Source organism: Musca autumnalis, unplaced genomic scaffold, assembly GCF_047663935.1.
Source record: "Musca autumnalis isolate F117 unplaced genomic scaffold, ASM4766393v1 scaffold_1, whole genome shotgun sequence".
Classification (NCBI taxonomy): domain Eukaryota; kingdom Metazoa; phylum Arthropoda; class Insecta; order Diptera; family Muscidae; genus Musca; species Musca autumnalis.
In genome coordinates this window covers 83,288,351-83,303,602 of record NW_027411644.1, presented here as the reverse complement: position 1 = coordinate 83,303,602, position 15,252 = coordinate 83,288,351, and the positions used below count along the sequence as shown (strand labels likewise).

At 35.2% G+C, this 15,252-nt stretch overlaps 2 protein-coding genes across 4 annotated transcripts in view; one reads left to right on the top strand and one right to left on the bottom strand.

Moving 5' to 3' along the window:
- Positions 1–2,681: 2,681 nt before the first annotated feature.
- Hcs (holocarboxylase synthetase-like protein) overlaps positions 2,682–15,252 on the bottom strand; it is a 72,905-nt gene continuing 60,334 nt past the window's right edge. For all 3 annotated transcript variants that reach the window (XM_073983052.1, XM_073983063.1, XM_073983044.1), the window contains 2 exons: positions 3,528–3,856; positions 2,682–3,458 (listed from right to left, as the gene is read on the bottom strand). In XM_073983052.1, coding sequence (XP_073839153.1) covers positions 3,281–3,458; positions 3,528–3,856 — 507 coding nt within the window. In that variant the 3' untranslated portion in view covers positions 2,682–3,280. The remainder of the gene's footprint in view (positions 3,459–3,527; positions 3,857–15,252) is intronic.
- On the top strand, positions 8,886–15,108 carry LOC141402212 (uncharacterized). The gene is made up of 2 exons (XM_073983072.1): positions 8,886–9,704; positions 10,744–15,108. The coding sequence occupies exon 2, from the start codon at positions 10,823–10,825 to the stop codon at positions 14,366–14,368; it is 3,546 nt and encodes a 1,181-aa protein (XP_073839173.1). The 5' UTR covers positions 8,886–9,704; positions 10,744–10,822; the 3' UTR covers positions 14,369–15,108.

Sequence of the window (15,252 nt, the reverse complement as noted above, 5' to 3'; positions counted from 1 at the left end):
ACTCCCTGTGTATTGTTTCTTCTATGGTGTCTCTTCAACTATAGTCGGATATGGGTTATGACCAGTTCTTGGTCGCTGTGTATATCTGCGCTTCGTTTTGTACGGACGTCCGTTAAGGAGCTTCCCCATTGCTTCCGGATACAAATGTGATCTATTTGGTTTTTCGTGTTTCCATCTGGCGATGTCCAAGTATATTTGTGGATTTCCTTGTGCGGAAATAGCGAACAGCCTATGACGAGGTTGAAAGCTTGGCACATCGCGATAAAACACTCTCCATTATCAGCCCTATTCTGAACGCATGGGAGTTGGGAATTTTTTCCCATTCCCACATTTTCGTATTCTGAACAAAATTTTTTGGGAGTTTTTTTCCCATTTCCCATCTCCCCTCATTCTGAATGAAGTTCGAATTGGGAATTTGTTCCCATGGGAAAAAAGTATACATTCTCTATCTTGAATTGTGGGAGAATTTTGTGTCTTTTTGTGGGAAAAATCTCCCCAGCAAACAGTGTGGGAGTTTGAAAAAAAAATTCAAGAAATTTCATATTTTTATGAAATTTCATATTTTAAGACATCTACACGACAAAATTATTGCAAATATTTATAATCGCCATGTGTTTGCTTAATAAAAGCATACAAAATGTACTGTAAAATATGTCATTAGTAGACTTCGGATTTTGCATATTCTTATATGATACAAAAACCTGCAAGAATCTAACATGTTTTACACCGATAAAAAATTTTCCTTTATGTTATCGAACAAAACAAAAAAGTAGTAAAAATTAGTAGATTTTTGCAGTTCTGGAACAGACCATATGTATTGAAATACGAGAAAAAGAGTCATGGTTGATTCTATTAACGCAGAACAACAAGTAAAAACAAATCAATTTCAAAAGAATTTTTGGCAATAATTATTAAAATATATTGGAAAATAACCATAATATACAATCTTACCAACAATACCAACGTTCTATTGAAAACGTGTTAGTCTCCTCAACGACACGACAAAGATCACAGGCGTACATACATATATGCCAAATTATTGCAATGCTATTCCATTTTCCGAAATGCCTTTTCTTGAATAGGATCGTTATTTTTGAACGTAGAAGCTTGAAATTTTGCAAGGGCATGTGTTTTAGTTTTAGATTCAATCACAAACGTATTTTATTATTATTATTATTTATTTTTTTTTTTTTTTTTGAGATACGTCTTCGGATATTTATGGTGACGATATGTAATAACAAGCAAAAATATGTAATAATCGAGAAAAATATCCGAACTTATCTTTTTGAATTTTTTTAAAAATATGCAAAATACGAGTTCTAGCGATCATTAGGAATAAGTAAAACTAGCGATATACTCGTTAAACCCCTAACTAAAATTACTCGGTATCAACATACAATTTTTAAATTCGTTACAAACTTAAAAAGTTCCTATTACTTTTTACATAAAAATTATGTTTGCCTACTAATTAAAAAATGCTTACACCAATTCGCACAATCTGAAGAAAATGTGCTTATTAGAACAACATCACACATCGTTGACTCCATTCACTTAAAAAATCCATAAATCAATGCACGGTTATTGAATTAAGTAAGTTGTGCTTTTGCTAATCTAATTCAAAAACCGCGAATTCAATGCAAATAGGCATTTTGTATTACAAAACAAAATTACAGCCCCCTAAAAGTATGCTATCATAATTTGGTGTAACTAATTTCGAATTTCGAAAATTCAATTCCCATGATTTGATGTTCCCACGTCGTTGAGAATATGGAAAACGTGGGAATGGGAAATTTCGCTCCCATGGGAAACAGTTCCCATGGGAATGTTCAGAATAGGGCTGTATAATTTTTTCCCATACCGTGTTTGCCCATTATTTGTGTTAAGGCCTCGACACATAAGCCGCTCCGCTTTCTTACTTAATTCATTTCTGGTAAAGGAATAAAGAAATGTCAGAACCACATTTCAATTAGGTCGAACTTGGTCTTTTACCAGAAATGAATTAAGCAAGAAAGCCGAACGGCTTATGTACCCAGGCCTTTATTCCTGTGTTTTCAAAGCCAATTATGGCATTGAAGTCGCCAATGACTAGTAACATGTCCCGACTAGGGACTTTCGCTATAGTAGCGGTCAATTGTTCCTAGAACTGGTCTTTATTTATACTCTCAGCGTCTTCTGTTGGGGCATAACATTGAACAATTGTAACACATTTCCTCACTGCAGTATTGAGGCGTGCCGTCAAGTTCCTATTCGTGTCCTTTTCCGTGTGCCAAAGCTCGTCAACGTTACGGGTGTTGTTATTTCATTCATTGTAGACATTCTTAAGTTTCAGGTAACTGGGTGATTGGTCCACTGTACCCCAGAATGGCAATGGGGCTGCCACCTTTAAGCCACCATTCTGGCTTTAATTGTATTTATTGGCTTTACACTCCGGCGCCAATTACTCGCCCTGTCACTACCGGGATCTCTGGTAAACTCGGGAATTTGTGGCTTTTATAGCCCCCGAGACTTTCCCCCTATAGTCGCTGAGCTGTCCGCTACTGCTTATTTAATTCGCAGCTACCCAATATATCTACTGGGCTTTCCACTATCCGCAACCCGTGGACACGTCCGTTAGCATTCAGCCATGCTTCCCGACAGGGCGGGAATTTACATCCCCGTAATTAAGTAAAAAATGGTTTGTATTACTATTGAATAGTATTTGTTTTATTTGATGTATATATAGATGATCTATATAATATATATTTTTTTAACAACAACTAGAATATATAATCGATTTCCATTCTCTCTCTTCTTTTGCTTATTACTTGAAAAAAACCACATAGAAATCTTTCAAAGAATTGTTATTATTTTATAAGTCTCAAAATGTTTTAACACGGTTATAATAATTTTTTTAGTGATTATAGAGTGGATGACTAGAATTTGGAAAAATTAAGAAAAATAAACAGTTTTTTTATTATTCATAATAATAAATAGGCGTTAAAAAGTAAGTAACATTGATAAATAGGAATATTTGTAAGTAGGTATGTGGAATAGGTATAGACATCGAATTGAAGCCCTTTATTCTTTGGTAATAAATATTTAATAATAACTTGCCGTTCATTCAAAATGTGTATGCTTTTTGTTAGGGGGTGGTAAATTCTCTTTGAATAAAGAATTTGTTTTTGTAATAATAATACAATAATAATAATGTAAATAACTATTACTTAAATGCATAAAAATCTCATTTTAATTGTATGCAATTTCTATTATAAATATGCTAATAGACTCAATTTTAATAGACTTAGTTAAATTTAGGTACAATTAAGCCTTTTAACATATCAAAACTATTGCCATCGGGATGGACAACTTCTTTAGTGCCATTGGCAAGCATAACCTCCAAATAGCCATATTCATCAATACCAGCAACTTTGGCTTCCTTTTTGGAACCATCTTGATCACATATGGTTATTGATTGATCGCTGGAAATTAGAAGATGTTAAAACATGTCATGATATATGTATGTACATAGTTCCTTGTGTCGTACTCACCCATGTAACCACAAATTATAATAAATTTGATAAAATTTATCAAAATCTCCTTGCTGTACCAGCTCCAGCAGCCTTTCAATTTCATTGAAAATCATTGCTAAAAATTCTTCATATTTAAGCGGAGGAAGTTGTTTTTGATTTGTATGATTATATTCCCTGATCATGTCGTTTATACAAATGGTTGGCTTGCCATTATCCAAATTGATACCACATCCTATATTAACAATAGCATTTGTACCAATCAATGTGGTTTTAACAACAAGACCACCAATTTTTGTAACACCATTGGCATAAGTATCATTGGGCCACTTTAAACCAATATTGAGAACCTAAAGAAAAAGAAGAAAATGATATTAAAGATTAGATTTCTCAAGGTACAACAAGGAACAAATATCGGGTTGACATTTCTAACATTAGTAGTCCTTTTAATTTAGTTAGCCGGAAATCGCCCTCGATTTTAAAACTTCATCCTATGGATAGGTGCAAAAGACGGCTTCGCGAGCCAAACTTTCCTTTAAATAGTAAATTTATTTTATAGTGCGTTTGCCTATAACCGGATTTCATAAATCCACTGGATTTCAAATGCCAATTCCACTGAGTATACGACAACTAAATTCCCGTAAGGAAGGTTATTTAATCCGACAAATGGAGTAATTCAAATTCCTTTAAATGTTTTCTTATTTTAAATATTGTTTTGGAGTAGTCAGAACCCAATGATATAGTTTTTTTATTAATTAGATTTTTTAAATACTTATTATTTTATTATTAACTAGCTGACACGGGTCCGCGTTGCTGGCCCGTGGTTTGTGTTCTTCTGGTAAACTATCTGTGGCTCTCGGCCGAGTTTTTTATGCCTTGTTCATACTAAGGCTAATTCGCTCTCTATTCGTAGTTCGAACCCATATTACTATAGCTGTGTTCCAGAACTAAAAAGTTTTTACAATTTTTACGACTTTTACGCATTTTACTTGAAAAAGCGTTCCCGTACACAAAAAAGTTGTAAAATGTTCACTTCTCTTTAAACAAAAATGGCGCTGAATGACGCTCTCTTTAAAAACTTTTTACACGACAAATTTGGGCGAGTAAAAAAATAGTAACATGGTTGCCGGCGTGTGATTGGCTGATACGCCGACTTTTGTTCCAGTTTTTTGACGTTTTTTCCGTTCCCGAACTATTTCAGAAAACTTGTGTGTGAGAACAAAATTTTTGCAGTTCTCTCTTTTACGAGTTTTACCATTAAAAAGTACGGGAACGAAGCTTATATAATTACTTCATTTCCCATGCAAAATTTTGAGAACGAACAACGATTTTGATTTTTGTACATTGTTCAATTTAAATTACTCTCTGAACGACAATAAAATATGTCCCATCTCTAACAAATGAGAGAATTTATCGAAGAAAATTAATTATGACAGAGAAAATACAAAAATTAAACATTTATTGTAAAACTGCAAAACATGAATGAAAAGGAAACGGTTTAACGACTAGTATACACTCAAATCAAAGCAAATGTAGTCTTCTCTTTCATTGAAGTTACTTTTCCATCGTTTCAAATTCGCGTTCAAATCCAGAAACAAAGTCTTGTGCCAGACTATGAAAATTTTCATGAAAATGTTTTGAGCTAATGGGTAAGAAGGGAGAAAGGGAGCTTCTTCACCTCCGCTCTCTCCTAAAAGCTAAAATATTTTCATGTGTTACTTTCAGTGTCTGGCACAAGAGAAAAATCAAATGCCTGCCACAAAGTCTGTACCTATACCAAAAAGATATTTTGGCAGGTCTCTCTCTCGTTAATTTTGAAAATAGAAAAATTAAAAAATTTACTGAAAACACCAAAATTGTGAGAAAAAATAGAAAATATGAACGAAAATAATATAATTTAATATTAATATTAAAGAATTTACCTAATTAATTGCGTGTTGCGTGCGTTCAAAAAAAAAATACATGTATTTGTTTTTGTTTTCAATTTGAAATACATGTACTTTGTTTTTTCTGAAAGAAGGACAAATATTTTTTCGGTTCGTGTCATTAATTTTAATCATCTTTTTGCTGAAACCTTCGGTAAGTAAAAAGTATGAAAAAACAATTTCCCGGAAAGACTTTTCATATCAATGATATGTAACCTCCTCCAAGTCCGAACGACGAGCTGCACAATAAAACACCGCTTATAGAGGCGGTACAACGTTTGTTAATATGTGAGGTATTTTGTTAAATTTGAAAAAAAAACAAAGCCCTAATCAACATGTGCTTCTTTGATTTCAAAAACAAAATATTGAACCAACTTCTCCTTTTTCAATAAACTTCCAGCGACACCCAACATTTTTGCAAGAATTCTACTTTCTGCGAGAAATTATGCATTTAGTGAAATGATGTGGAAACATTCATTTTGGAAAAATGTGTGCGTTGAACTCATTTTTGACAGTTCTCTCTTTTGCAAATTTTACCATGAAAAAAGTACTGGAACGGAGCTAGTGTTTTGTAGACGGCCATTTGCCACAAAACTGTGAAATATTTTTCACAAAAAAAAAAAAAAAACCAATGGTAGCTTAAGGTCTGATCTATCGGAAGACAACAAAATCTTCTGTAGTGGTATTCTGTAACTCATTTTTTGAGTTACCGACAAAAATCGGTAACATTAAAACGCAAAATTATGAATGAAAAGTATCAATAAAAGTTGACAGCACTGTTGAAATCGGTAGGATTTTGCAAAAGCTTTATTTTGGTTGTTAATTTATCAAAAATTTTCGTTAATTACCAAAATTATAAGCATTTTTATTTTACCGATATTTGTCGGTAACTCGAAAAATGAGTTACAGAATTCCACTACTGAACGAATTTTGTAGATTTCTTGTAAAAAAAATGTATGAAAAATTTCATTTTTCGTGCTCAATAAGTGGTCCACTGGGTTGGCTAGAGTCGAAACGTACTGTAAGTTTATTTAAGTAGCCGAACTTATGAATTTTCCTTAGCTGAGAAATTGTCCCTAAGTACTCCCCATACGCTTTAAAATGATATCCATATTGACCAACTTAGAATAATAAAATGTCAGGCCCATATTTCGAGAGGTATGGACTTCACCCAGAAAACTACACAGAACAAAACGAAGAGACAGTTAAGATGCAATGGCCAAGTTATATTCCATGAGTAGATTATCTTCCAACAGCAGAGTCTCTCCCACGATAGGATTTATTCCGAAAAAACACACTTCTACTGTTGTGAAAGGTTTTAAAATTGCAGAAAATAATACCAAGTTTACACTGGCGCTCCAAAATCCACTGGATTTCACGAAATCCTGAAATACACCCCGGTGTTTACACTTATTTTTTATTGATTTCAAACATATCACAATGATCAAGGTAGATGCATATGCGCAGCTGATCGAACATGACTGTTTAAAGTTGTTGTAAATTGAATTAATCATCAAAAATATAAAAATATAGAACTTTACAACTTTATTTGGAAAATTATCGTAAAATTATATATATATTGTATTAATTGTGTATAGTACTAACAAATGAAAAAATAAAAAAAAATGATTTTATCGTTGAGACATCATAATAATAAATTTTGATAGATAAAAGTTGTGCTCAGAACCTGCATAATATTTGTACTTGCAGTACATTTCCCGTTTAGTGCTAAAAATGCGTTCCCGTGCTCCGAAATCTAGCAAGACTTGCACTTCTTTTTAAACAAAAAATAGCGCCGAATAACTCCTTCTTCTCCTGTTTCCTGCCATACAATTTTGGCCTAGTAGAAACTAGCAGCAAGTATTTTCATTGGCATCTTATATGATAGCTAATACGTTGATTTTGACATTTATGCAATTTCCGTCATTTTTCCGTTCCCATATTCTTTAAGAAATTTGTATGGGGAAGCAATTTTTGACAATTCGCTCTTTCTTCTAACATTACCATTAAAAAAGTACGGGAAACAATGCAAAATAGCATTGTAACGAAGTACTTTAATATTTTTTTCACATTGTTTACAAAATTTGATACTAACATTTTTTGTTGCAGCGATTCGAACATCTACCTTGTTTGTTGTGATACGTGAAAAGTGTTGCAACTTTTGGTACTTTTTTAGGCAAAAGCAAGGTTGTATATCTGTGTACTGTGATTTCGATGTTGATTTCGCTGAAATCACGAAATGAGATGATATCATTTTTGCATGCGAAATCATGATAAATTTAGCTTGATTTCGCGCGAAATCACGAGACGCCTTCGAAATCACGAAACGACGCCGAATGTAAACTAAGCATTAGCATTATTCTGCCATGGAAGTTACTGAACTTGTACACATTTGTACAAATTGTTAATGGGTACTTTACACGATATGTTTTTTACATATGAGCTGTCACTTTACATATATATTTTGTATGGGAGAAGTGACAAATCATATGTAAAAAACATATCGTGTAAAGTACCCATGAGTAAACGAACACACCTAAAGTCAGATGTATCTATTCATAACAGAAGGCATGGTGAGGGTGTATCTTAAGAATAATAGCATGTTTGTACTTATGAAGATTGACCCACTGGATCTATTAAATCCAGTGGATTAGTCGTTGTATATCTTTACCGATATGTATATCTTTACCGATATAATCCATAATAATACGTTTATATATAACCGGATTTAATAAACCCACTGGGTTTCAAATGTCAATTCCTTTGCGTATACTTCAAATAAATCCTCATTAAGAAGGTTAACTCTGCAAAAGGCTATAATATAAACATGGCCTAACCCAACATAATTTAAGTGTCAAAGAAATATTACGATGCGCAAAGGTTGGACCAATGTAAACCACTTCGATAGTTATCGTGCCCATCAGGCATTTTAGTTGGTCACCGTTTATTTTTAGACCTTTTGGACTATTATGTCAGGAAGAAAGGACTTGCCCACAAAAACATTATAACGCTGTAAACATGGACTACAAAGAGTACTCTCGGTAAAAATTTGCAAAAGATACTCGACAGCCATTAAATGTTCTAAGCACAAATGTTGAATTTTTGTGAGGATGGTACCCGAAGATGTTTTCCAATATGTGTATGTGGGAACTGGGTATAATATACTTACTATACATATGCTCTGTTCCAGAACCTGCAAGAAGCTACTATTTTTTACTATTTTTTCCGATAACATAAAGGAAAAAATGTTATCGTAGTAAAAAACAGTAGCTTCTTCCAGGTTCTGGAACAGAGCACATGATAAATTTTGCTTGATTCCGCCCGAAATCACGAAAAGCCTTCGAAATCACGAAACGACGACGAATGTAAACTAAGCATAACAGCTAAAACTGACGCCGTTGAAAATGACGGCGATAAACCGACGACTTACGCATATCGATAACTCGATAACTTTGTGAGGGTTTTCTGTTGCAAAAAAGACGTCGTCGATAAGACAATAGTCAACACAGATCCCTAACTACGAACGAACACAAAACGAAGAGGACAAATATTTTTCTTTGCTGACAAAAAAAGTTTATCCATCAAACGAAAAATTTTGTGAAAAATTAAACAGAAAAATCGGAAATAAATTAACGAAACGATAGAACGCAATGTCCCCGAGAAAATTGTTGTCAATGTATGCGGTTGTTTATGCGAAATAAGAAACGAAATACAATAACAATTATGTAGGCACCACTGAGGCCAGGCACAAAAGAAATGGAAAAAAGTTGGCGACAAATTTGCAAAAATTGTTGGTGTTCTATACTAATCCCCAACGATAGAAAAAAGTGATGAAAGATAAAGTTTTTTAAATGAAAAAAAAATTTGTAAATGATACAAAAAACACGAGTGCTTGTATTAAGTAATAATGATTTGAATTTCTTTTAATTAAATGAAAGCCAAGTTTGGTGCTACTACTATACAAAAAAGAATAATAAGAAGAAAATACTATACCTAGCAGAGAGCAGAGTCGTCGCCGCGACGTTGTCATCACCCCACCTCCTCCCACTCTGTTATACTTTCGCGTAATATGTTGTAGACGACCAACGTCGCGCTGCTGCTGCTATTGCGCTGGGCCAGACGTAGAAAAATAAAAGGCAACACAACCAGCCGATTGACGAAAAAAAAAGAAGTTTACCAAAAAAATAATACCTTAAAAAGTTTAAATGTCTTTATCGATTATGGATAACAACAAAAGCTGCAGTACAACGTTTGTGCATTGAATTTGGAAAAGGTAGTTGACAAACAATGAACAATTATTTTATAAGTTATTGTTTTGAGTTCTATAGAAATAAATACATCCTTGTTTTTAGATGGTCATTACTCAATAGCCAGCAAAGGGGTGGGCTAGACATTATTGCTCATAATTAAAAACAGTTTATTATAAATTAAGAACGTTTGTTAATCATCTTCGTAATTGTGCGTTTATAATAAATAGGCTGTGAGTGGTAGTTTATTGATGACAAATATGTAACTTAAGTGGTTTCTATTGAGGGAGTTATGTGTCAATTGAAATATGAATAAATAATCAAAACAATTACATATATTATTTTATTCTAAAAGATTTACGATTTTAACACCTTAGAAAAACCCCAAAACTAAGTTCATTATGTACATTCTTATTAGAACATTGTTCTGTCATTATTTTCTTTTAAACAGCAGACAATTGGAATTACTTGTTTGAGTACCATTTACACAAGACCTTCCTATCGAGATATCTTGGTTTAACTGATGTAAACATAAACTATACATATATAAATTACTAAGATTACTCTCTTCTAAACCTAGTCTCATTTATTCATGTTTGTTTACAACATCAACAACACTCCGTAACTATGCCTTCCCTTCAATCCTTGTCAAACCGTTTTTCATTACAACAAGGATTTTCATCTGTAAAAAGTAAACATGTTTGATTTTGTCTCTTCCTTCGGTGTGGCATCCTCGTTGTATTCATCTCTTATTAACGAGAGATAGTTTGGATCAGCTATGCATTGTTTTTTGTTATAAAAATGATGATCATGTCTTGACCATGATAATTTCTAGTAAGAATCTTATTTTCCGTATCAAACATGTTTGTTACATTTCCCTAAAATCAAGTGCTCTCTCACACCAACATGAGAGATGAGAAACAAAGCGCCGAATGTCACTAAAATTTACTTAGAGAACTGCTGATCTTTTGCATTTTATAACATAGAGAAGGAATTAATTTTATATTCTAAACAAAATCTAATCTATTTCCCCATACTAATAAATTCTTTTTTCTTTCCTTTTAGGCATTTTGGAAATTTCCTCATTATCTCGCAGACGGCACCAAACACAAACATCATACATGTAATTATACATTGTGTGGTCATGATAAATAGCAGTGCTACATTGACGACGACGACAACTACGATTCCAAATAAAACAATGACACCCACTAATCCCACAGCACAGCCGCCATCGACTACGACTATTTCTACTACTAATCATCAACAGCAGCAATCCGTTTCAACACACTCAACGCCGATACGCAGTCAGCCCCATCAATCCAGTCCACATTCAGCCTCTGCATCATCTCTGCCAGCCAATGATTTGGATGTAATACAAGATATGATCGATTGTTCAGCCAATCGTTTGGAGGGATTGCGTACACAATGCTTAACCAGTACCCTACTAACGCAGCGAGAAATACGCAGTTTGGAAACCAAATTGTTGCGTATGTTCTCCGAGTTACTACTAACCAAAAGTAGATTAAATGAACGTTTACCGGCTAGCGGTCTACCACATACCTCAGGCAATGAGCTACGACAATGGTTAAGGGTTGTGGGCCTTAGCCAGGAAACATTAAATGTTTGCCTGACACGGCTGTCGACCTTGGAACAACTATTGGAATTAAACGAAAATGAACTAAAGGAGCTGCTACAGCATAATCCCAATTATCGTGAAGAAGAACTGAGGCGTTTAACCAAAGCCATGCAAAATCTAAGGAAATGCAAAGAACTGTTAAGCACACCTACACATGAAGCTGCCGATACTGATGTGGTGGCCAACGACATGGACAGTAAATCTTCAAGAGAAAATAATGAACACCTAATTGAACAACTATTTTGGGATTCATGGGATCGTCATCATCGTGGCAGTGTGGGTAATATTGGTGTTACCGCCTCGCCACGTACCAATCGCAATGCTTTAAAACAAGCAAAACAACAACAGCAACAACATCAATCCAACAGACAATCTCCCTCAAATGATAATCAACAACAGCATACATACAAGTCATCATCCAGCACCTCAGTAAACAACTCCATGAATGATGACAACAACTCCACACAAAGTAGCCAGAGCTCAGCATTAACATTAACCCTAACACCATCGCCACCAAATTCACCATTTTCCATATCAACTTCAGTATTTGGCGGTGGCAGTTTAAATGGTACACCACAAAAAACCAAAATTGCCGGAACACCGCCACCAATGAAAAAACACATGACCTCTCTCAACAATGCCCAACCTTTGACACCAACACATGCTGCATCACTGCAACATAGCAGTGGGGTTGGTGGTGTTGGAGGTTATCACTATCAACAGCAACACGATCACATACCCATACCTTTGTCAAAATCCAAATCAAATGAATCCCAGTTTCAGGATACTTCATTATCCTCACTTTCGACAGTTATTAATTCACCAACCATGGCCAACAGTGTTGGTGGTACCTTAAAATATAACTCCGGTTATGGCACCAATACCGCGACCAGATCAAGACTCAACACAGATCCCAGTCCTGACAGCCACTCATCAGCAAGTTCCGATATCTTTGTGGAATCATCAAATAACAGTAGCAACAACAATAGCCTACAAGTCCCGCTGTCACCTTGTACACCCATTGTCAACCTAAGCATGAGTCACAATATTGCTCATCGTTTTAATACGGTGGTGAAAATGGCCACATGTGATTTATGCCTGAAGCCCATGTTTATTGGACGCAAATGCAAGGAATGTAAATATCGTTGCCATAAAGTGTGTGAACCAGATGTTCCACCCTCTTGTTGTTTACCTCCAGAGTTTATTGATGAATTTAAAAATGCCATCAAGGATCAAGTGGCTGCCGGTTATCATAATCAGCTGACGCATACATTGCAAACTCAATCGCCCAACCAAAGTCATGGTACTTTGGGAAAACAGCGTAAGGGTCGAGCCACTGGTGGCGGCGGAGGAAGGCACCAGAAGCATGGTTCCAATGTCAGTGCGGCTACCATGGGCGGTGTTGTACATGCCGACAGCAGTTCCCCTGGCTCCAGTTGTAACAGTTCTAGTCCTTCAAGTCCTGCTTTGTTTAATCTACAGCATCATCATTCTTCAAGTGATATGCAGGCTGCAACAATTATGAGCTCCTCGGCTGGTGGTTCAAGTACAAGCTCAAACATGTTGTCCACACCTTCATCTCACAAAAATGCCAGTCAATTTAATTTTCCCGATGTTACCATTACCTCCAATTGTAACAATCCAGCTGGGGCCACAACGGAGACAATTCTCTCCGCCCAAAATGCAAATACCTGTTCACCCAATCATGAATACTCCTCCAGCATGGATGGTCACCGGTCACGTAATAACAGTCATGAGGCATTGATTTCATCAACAAGTAACAATTCTAACAATTTGAGCGGCGGTGGTGGCGGAGGAGGATCAAGTGGCATGCAAGGAAATAGTTCAAACACCAATGCATCAACATCTTCAACCAACACAACACCATCACATCATAACAACATTTCTGCGGCAAACAACATTGTCAATGCTGGACCTGCAACATTTTTCCCACGCAAGCTAAGCTCGGCTGGTGTGGATAAACGTGGCAACTTCACCGAATTGTCCGATACACATAAATCAAATGACAGTGACAAAACTGTCTCCCTATCTGGCAGTACCTCAGCATCCACGGATTCGGATAGGACGCCAGTGAGATTAGACTCAACAGAAGATGGTGATTCTGGTAATTGGCCACGGCAAAATTCCTTATCACTCAAAGAGTGGGATATTCCCTATGGAGATTTGAAAATGCTGGAAAAAATTGGTCAAGGAAGATTTGGCACAGTACATCGGGCCATGTGGCATGGTTCTGTGGCTGTAAAACTTTTAAAAGAAGACTATTTGGCTGATGAACAAATGCTGGAGGTATTCAAGGCTGAGGTTGCCAATTTTAAAAAGACTCGTCATGAAAATTTGGTGCTGTTTATGGGTGCTTGTATGAATCCTCCGTATTTGGCCATTGTAACATCCCTATGCAAGGGTAATACTCTCTACACACATATACATTCTCGGCGTGAGAAATTTGTCATCAACAAAACAACACTGATTGCCCAACAAATTACCCAGGGTATGGGTTATTTGCATGCCCGCGGCATTATACACAAAGATTTGCGTACCAAAAATATCTTCCTGGAGAATGGCAAAGTTATTATAACCGATTTTGGTTTGTTTAGTTCAACAAAGCTGCTGTACTGTGATAAGGGTCTGGGTGTACCTCTGGGTTGGCTGTGCTACTTGGCACCCGAATTAATGCGTTGTCTCATGCCCAGCAAACCAACGGGTGAGATATTACCATTTTCGGCTGCATCGGATGTGTATTCATTTGGTACGGTTTGGTATGAGCTGTTGTGCGGAGAATTTCCTTTCAAATCCCAGCCGCCGGAGTCGATAATTTGGCAGGTGGGTCGTGGCATGAAACAAACATTGGCCAACTTACAAACCTCTCGAGATGTTAAGGATATTTTAATGTTATGCTGGCATTACACTGTCGACGATCGACCTGACTTCCCTAAACTGCTAACGTTATTTGAGAGATTACCCAAAAAGCGTTTGGCGCGATCACCTTCACATCCAATACAGTTATCCAGATCAGCTGAGGCGATATTTTAAGGAGTACATCATTTCTTTGAATGTGGTGATAGATGGAGATGCATCCAACCAACAACCTAAGATTGTGTGAAATTTACTTACAACAGCCAACAAGACATTGGCAACAACAAAAACAAATTATATAAATACATGTAAATATATTTATAAATTATTGACAAAAACAAAAAATACATACATACATATATGAAAAACAAAACAAAAGGACTTTTTTCCGAAAAAAGGCATTCCTCCTCTTTTCTAGCAATTGCATGCAAATTAAATTATAATAACAACAACACACTTAACATCTTTTACGTTTACCAAACAAAACAAAAAACAAATATATAAATATATAATTTAAAAAAATGCAAAGTACACTGATTGTAAATATTTATTGAGTTAGAAACTTAAAATGGCAAATCAAATAAAACAGCAAAAGAAAACCCCATCATAACACATGAGTAAAATTATTTAAGCAAAACAAAAACAAAAGAACTATGCTTTAAGTAATTACAGAAATCATCATATAAATAAAAGTACTATGTAATATTATTAGCTAAAAGACAAGCAAAAACAAAAATTAAATTTCAAGAAAAAAACCGCAAACAAACAACCTCTTAAACAAAACATGTGAAACTCCTCTATATTTACATTATAAATAATGTAAGCAAAATATAATTTAACTAAAATGAAATTACATCAACAACAACAAAAGATAAATAAAGTAAAAATATATGACATTACACCATAACAGACATAAATGGATATTTCATTTTCATATTCTCCTGAGTTGCAAGGGTGGGGTTTAAAGAATATTTTCAGCAGAAGCACAAACGTGGATTTGGCTGACTTCCGTATCGTCAGTTGCTTTGTGTTGTTTAAACTTCGTTAAAATATTTCAGTTG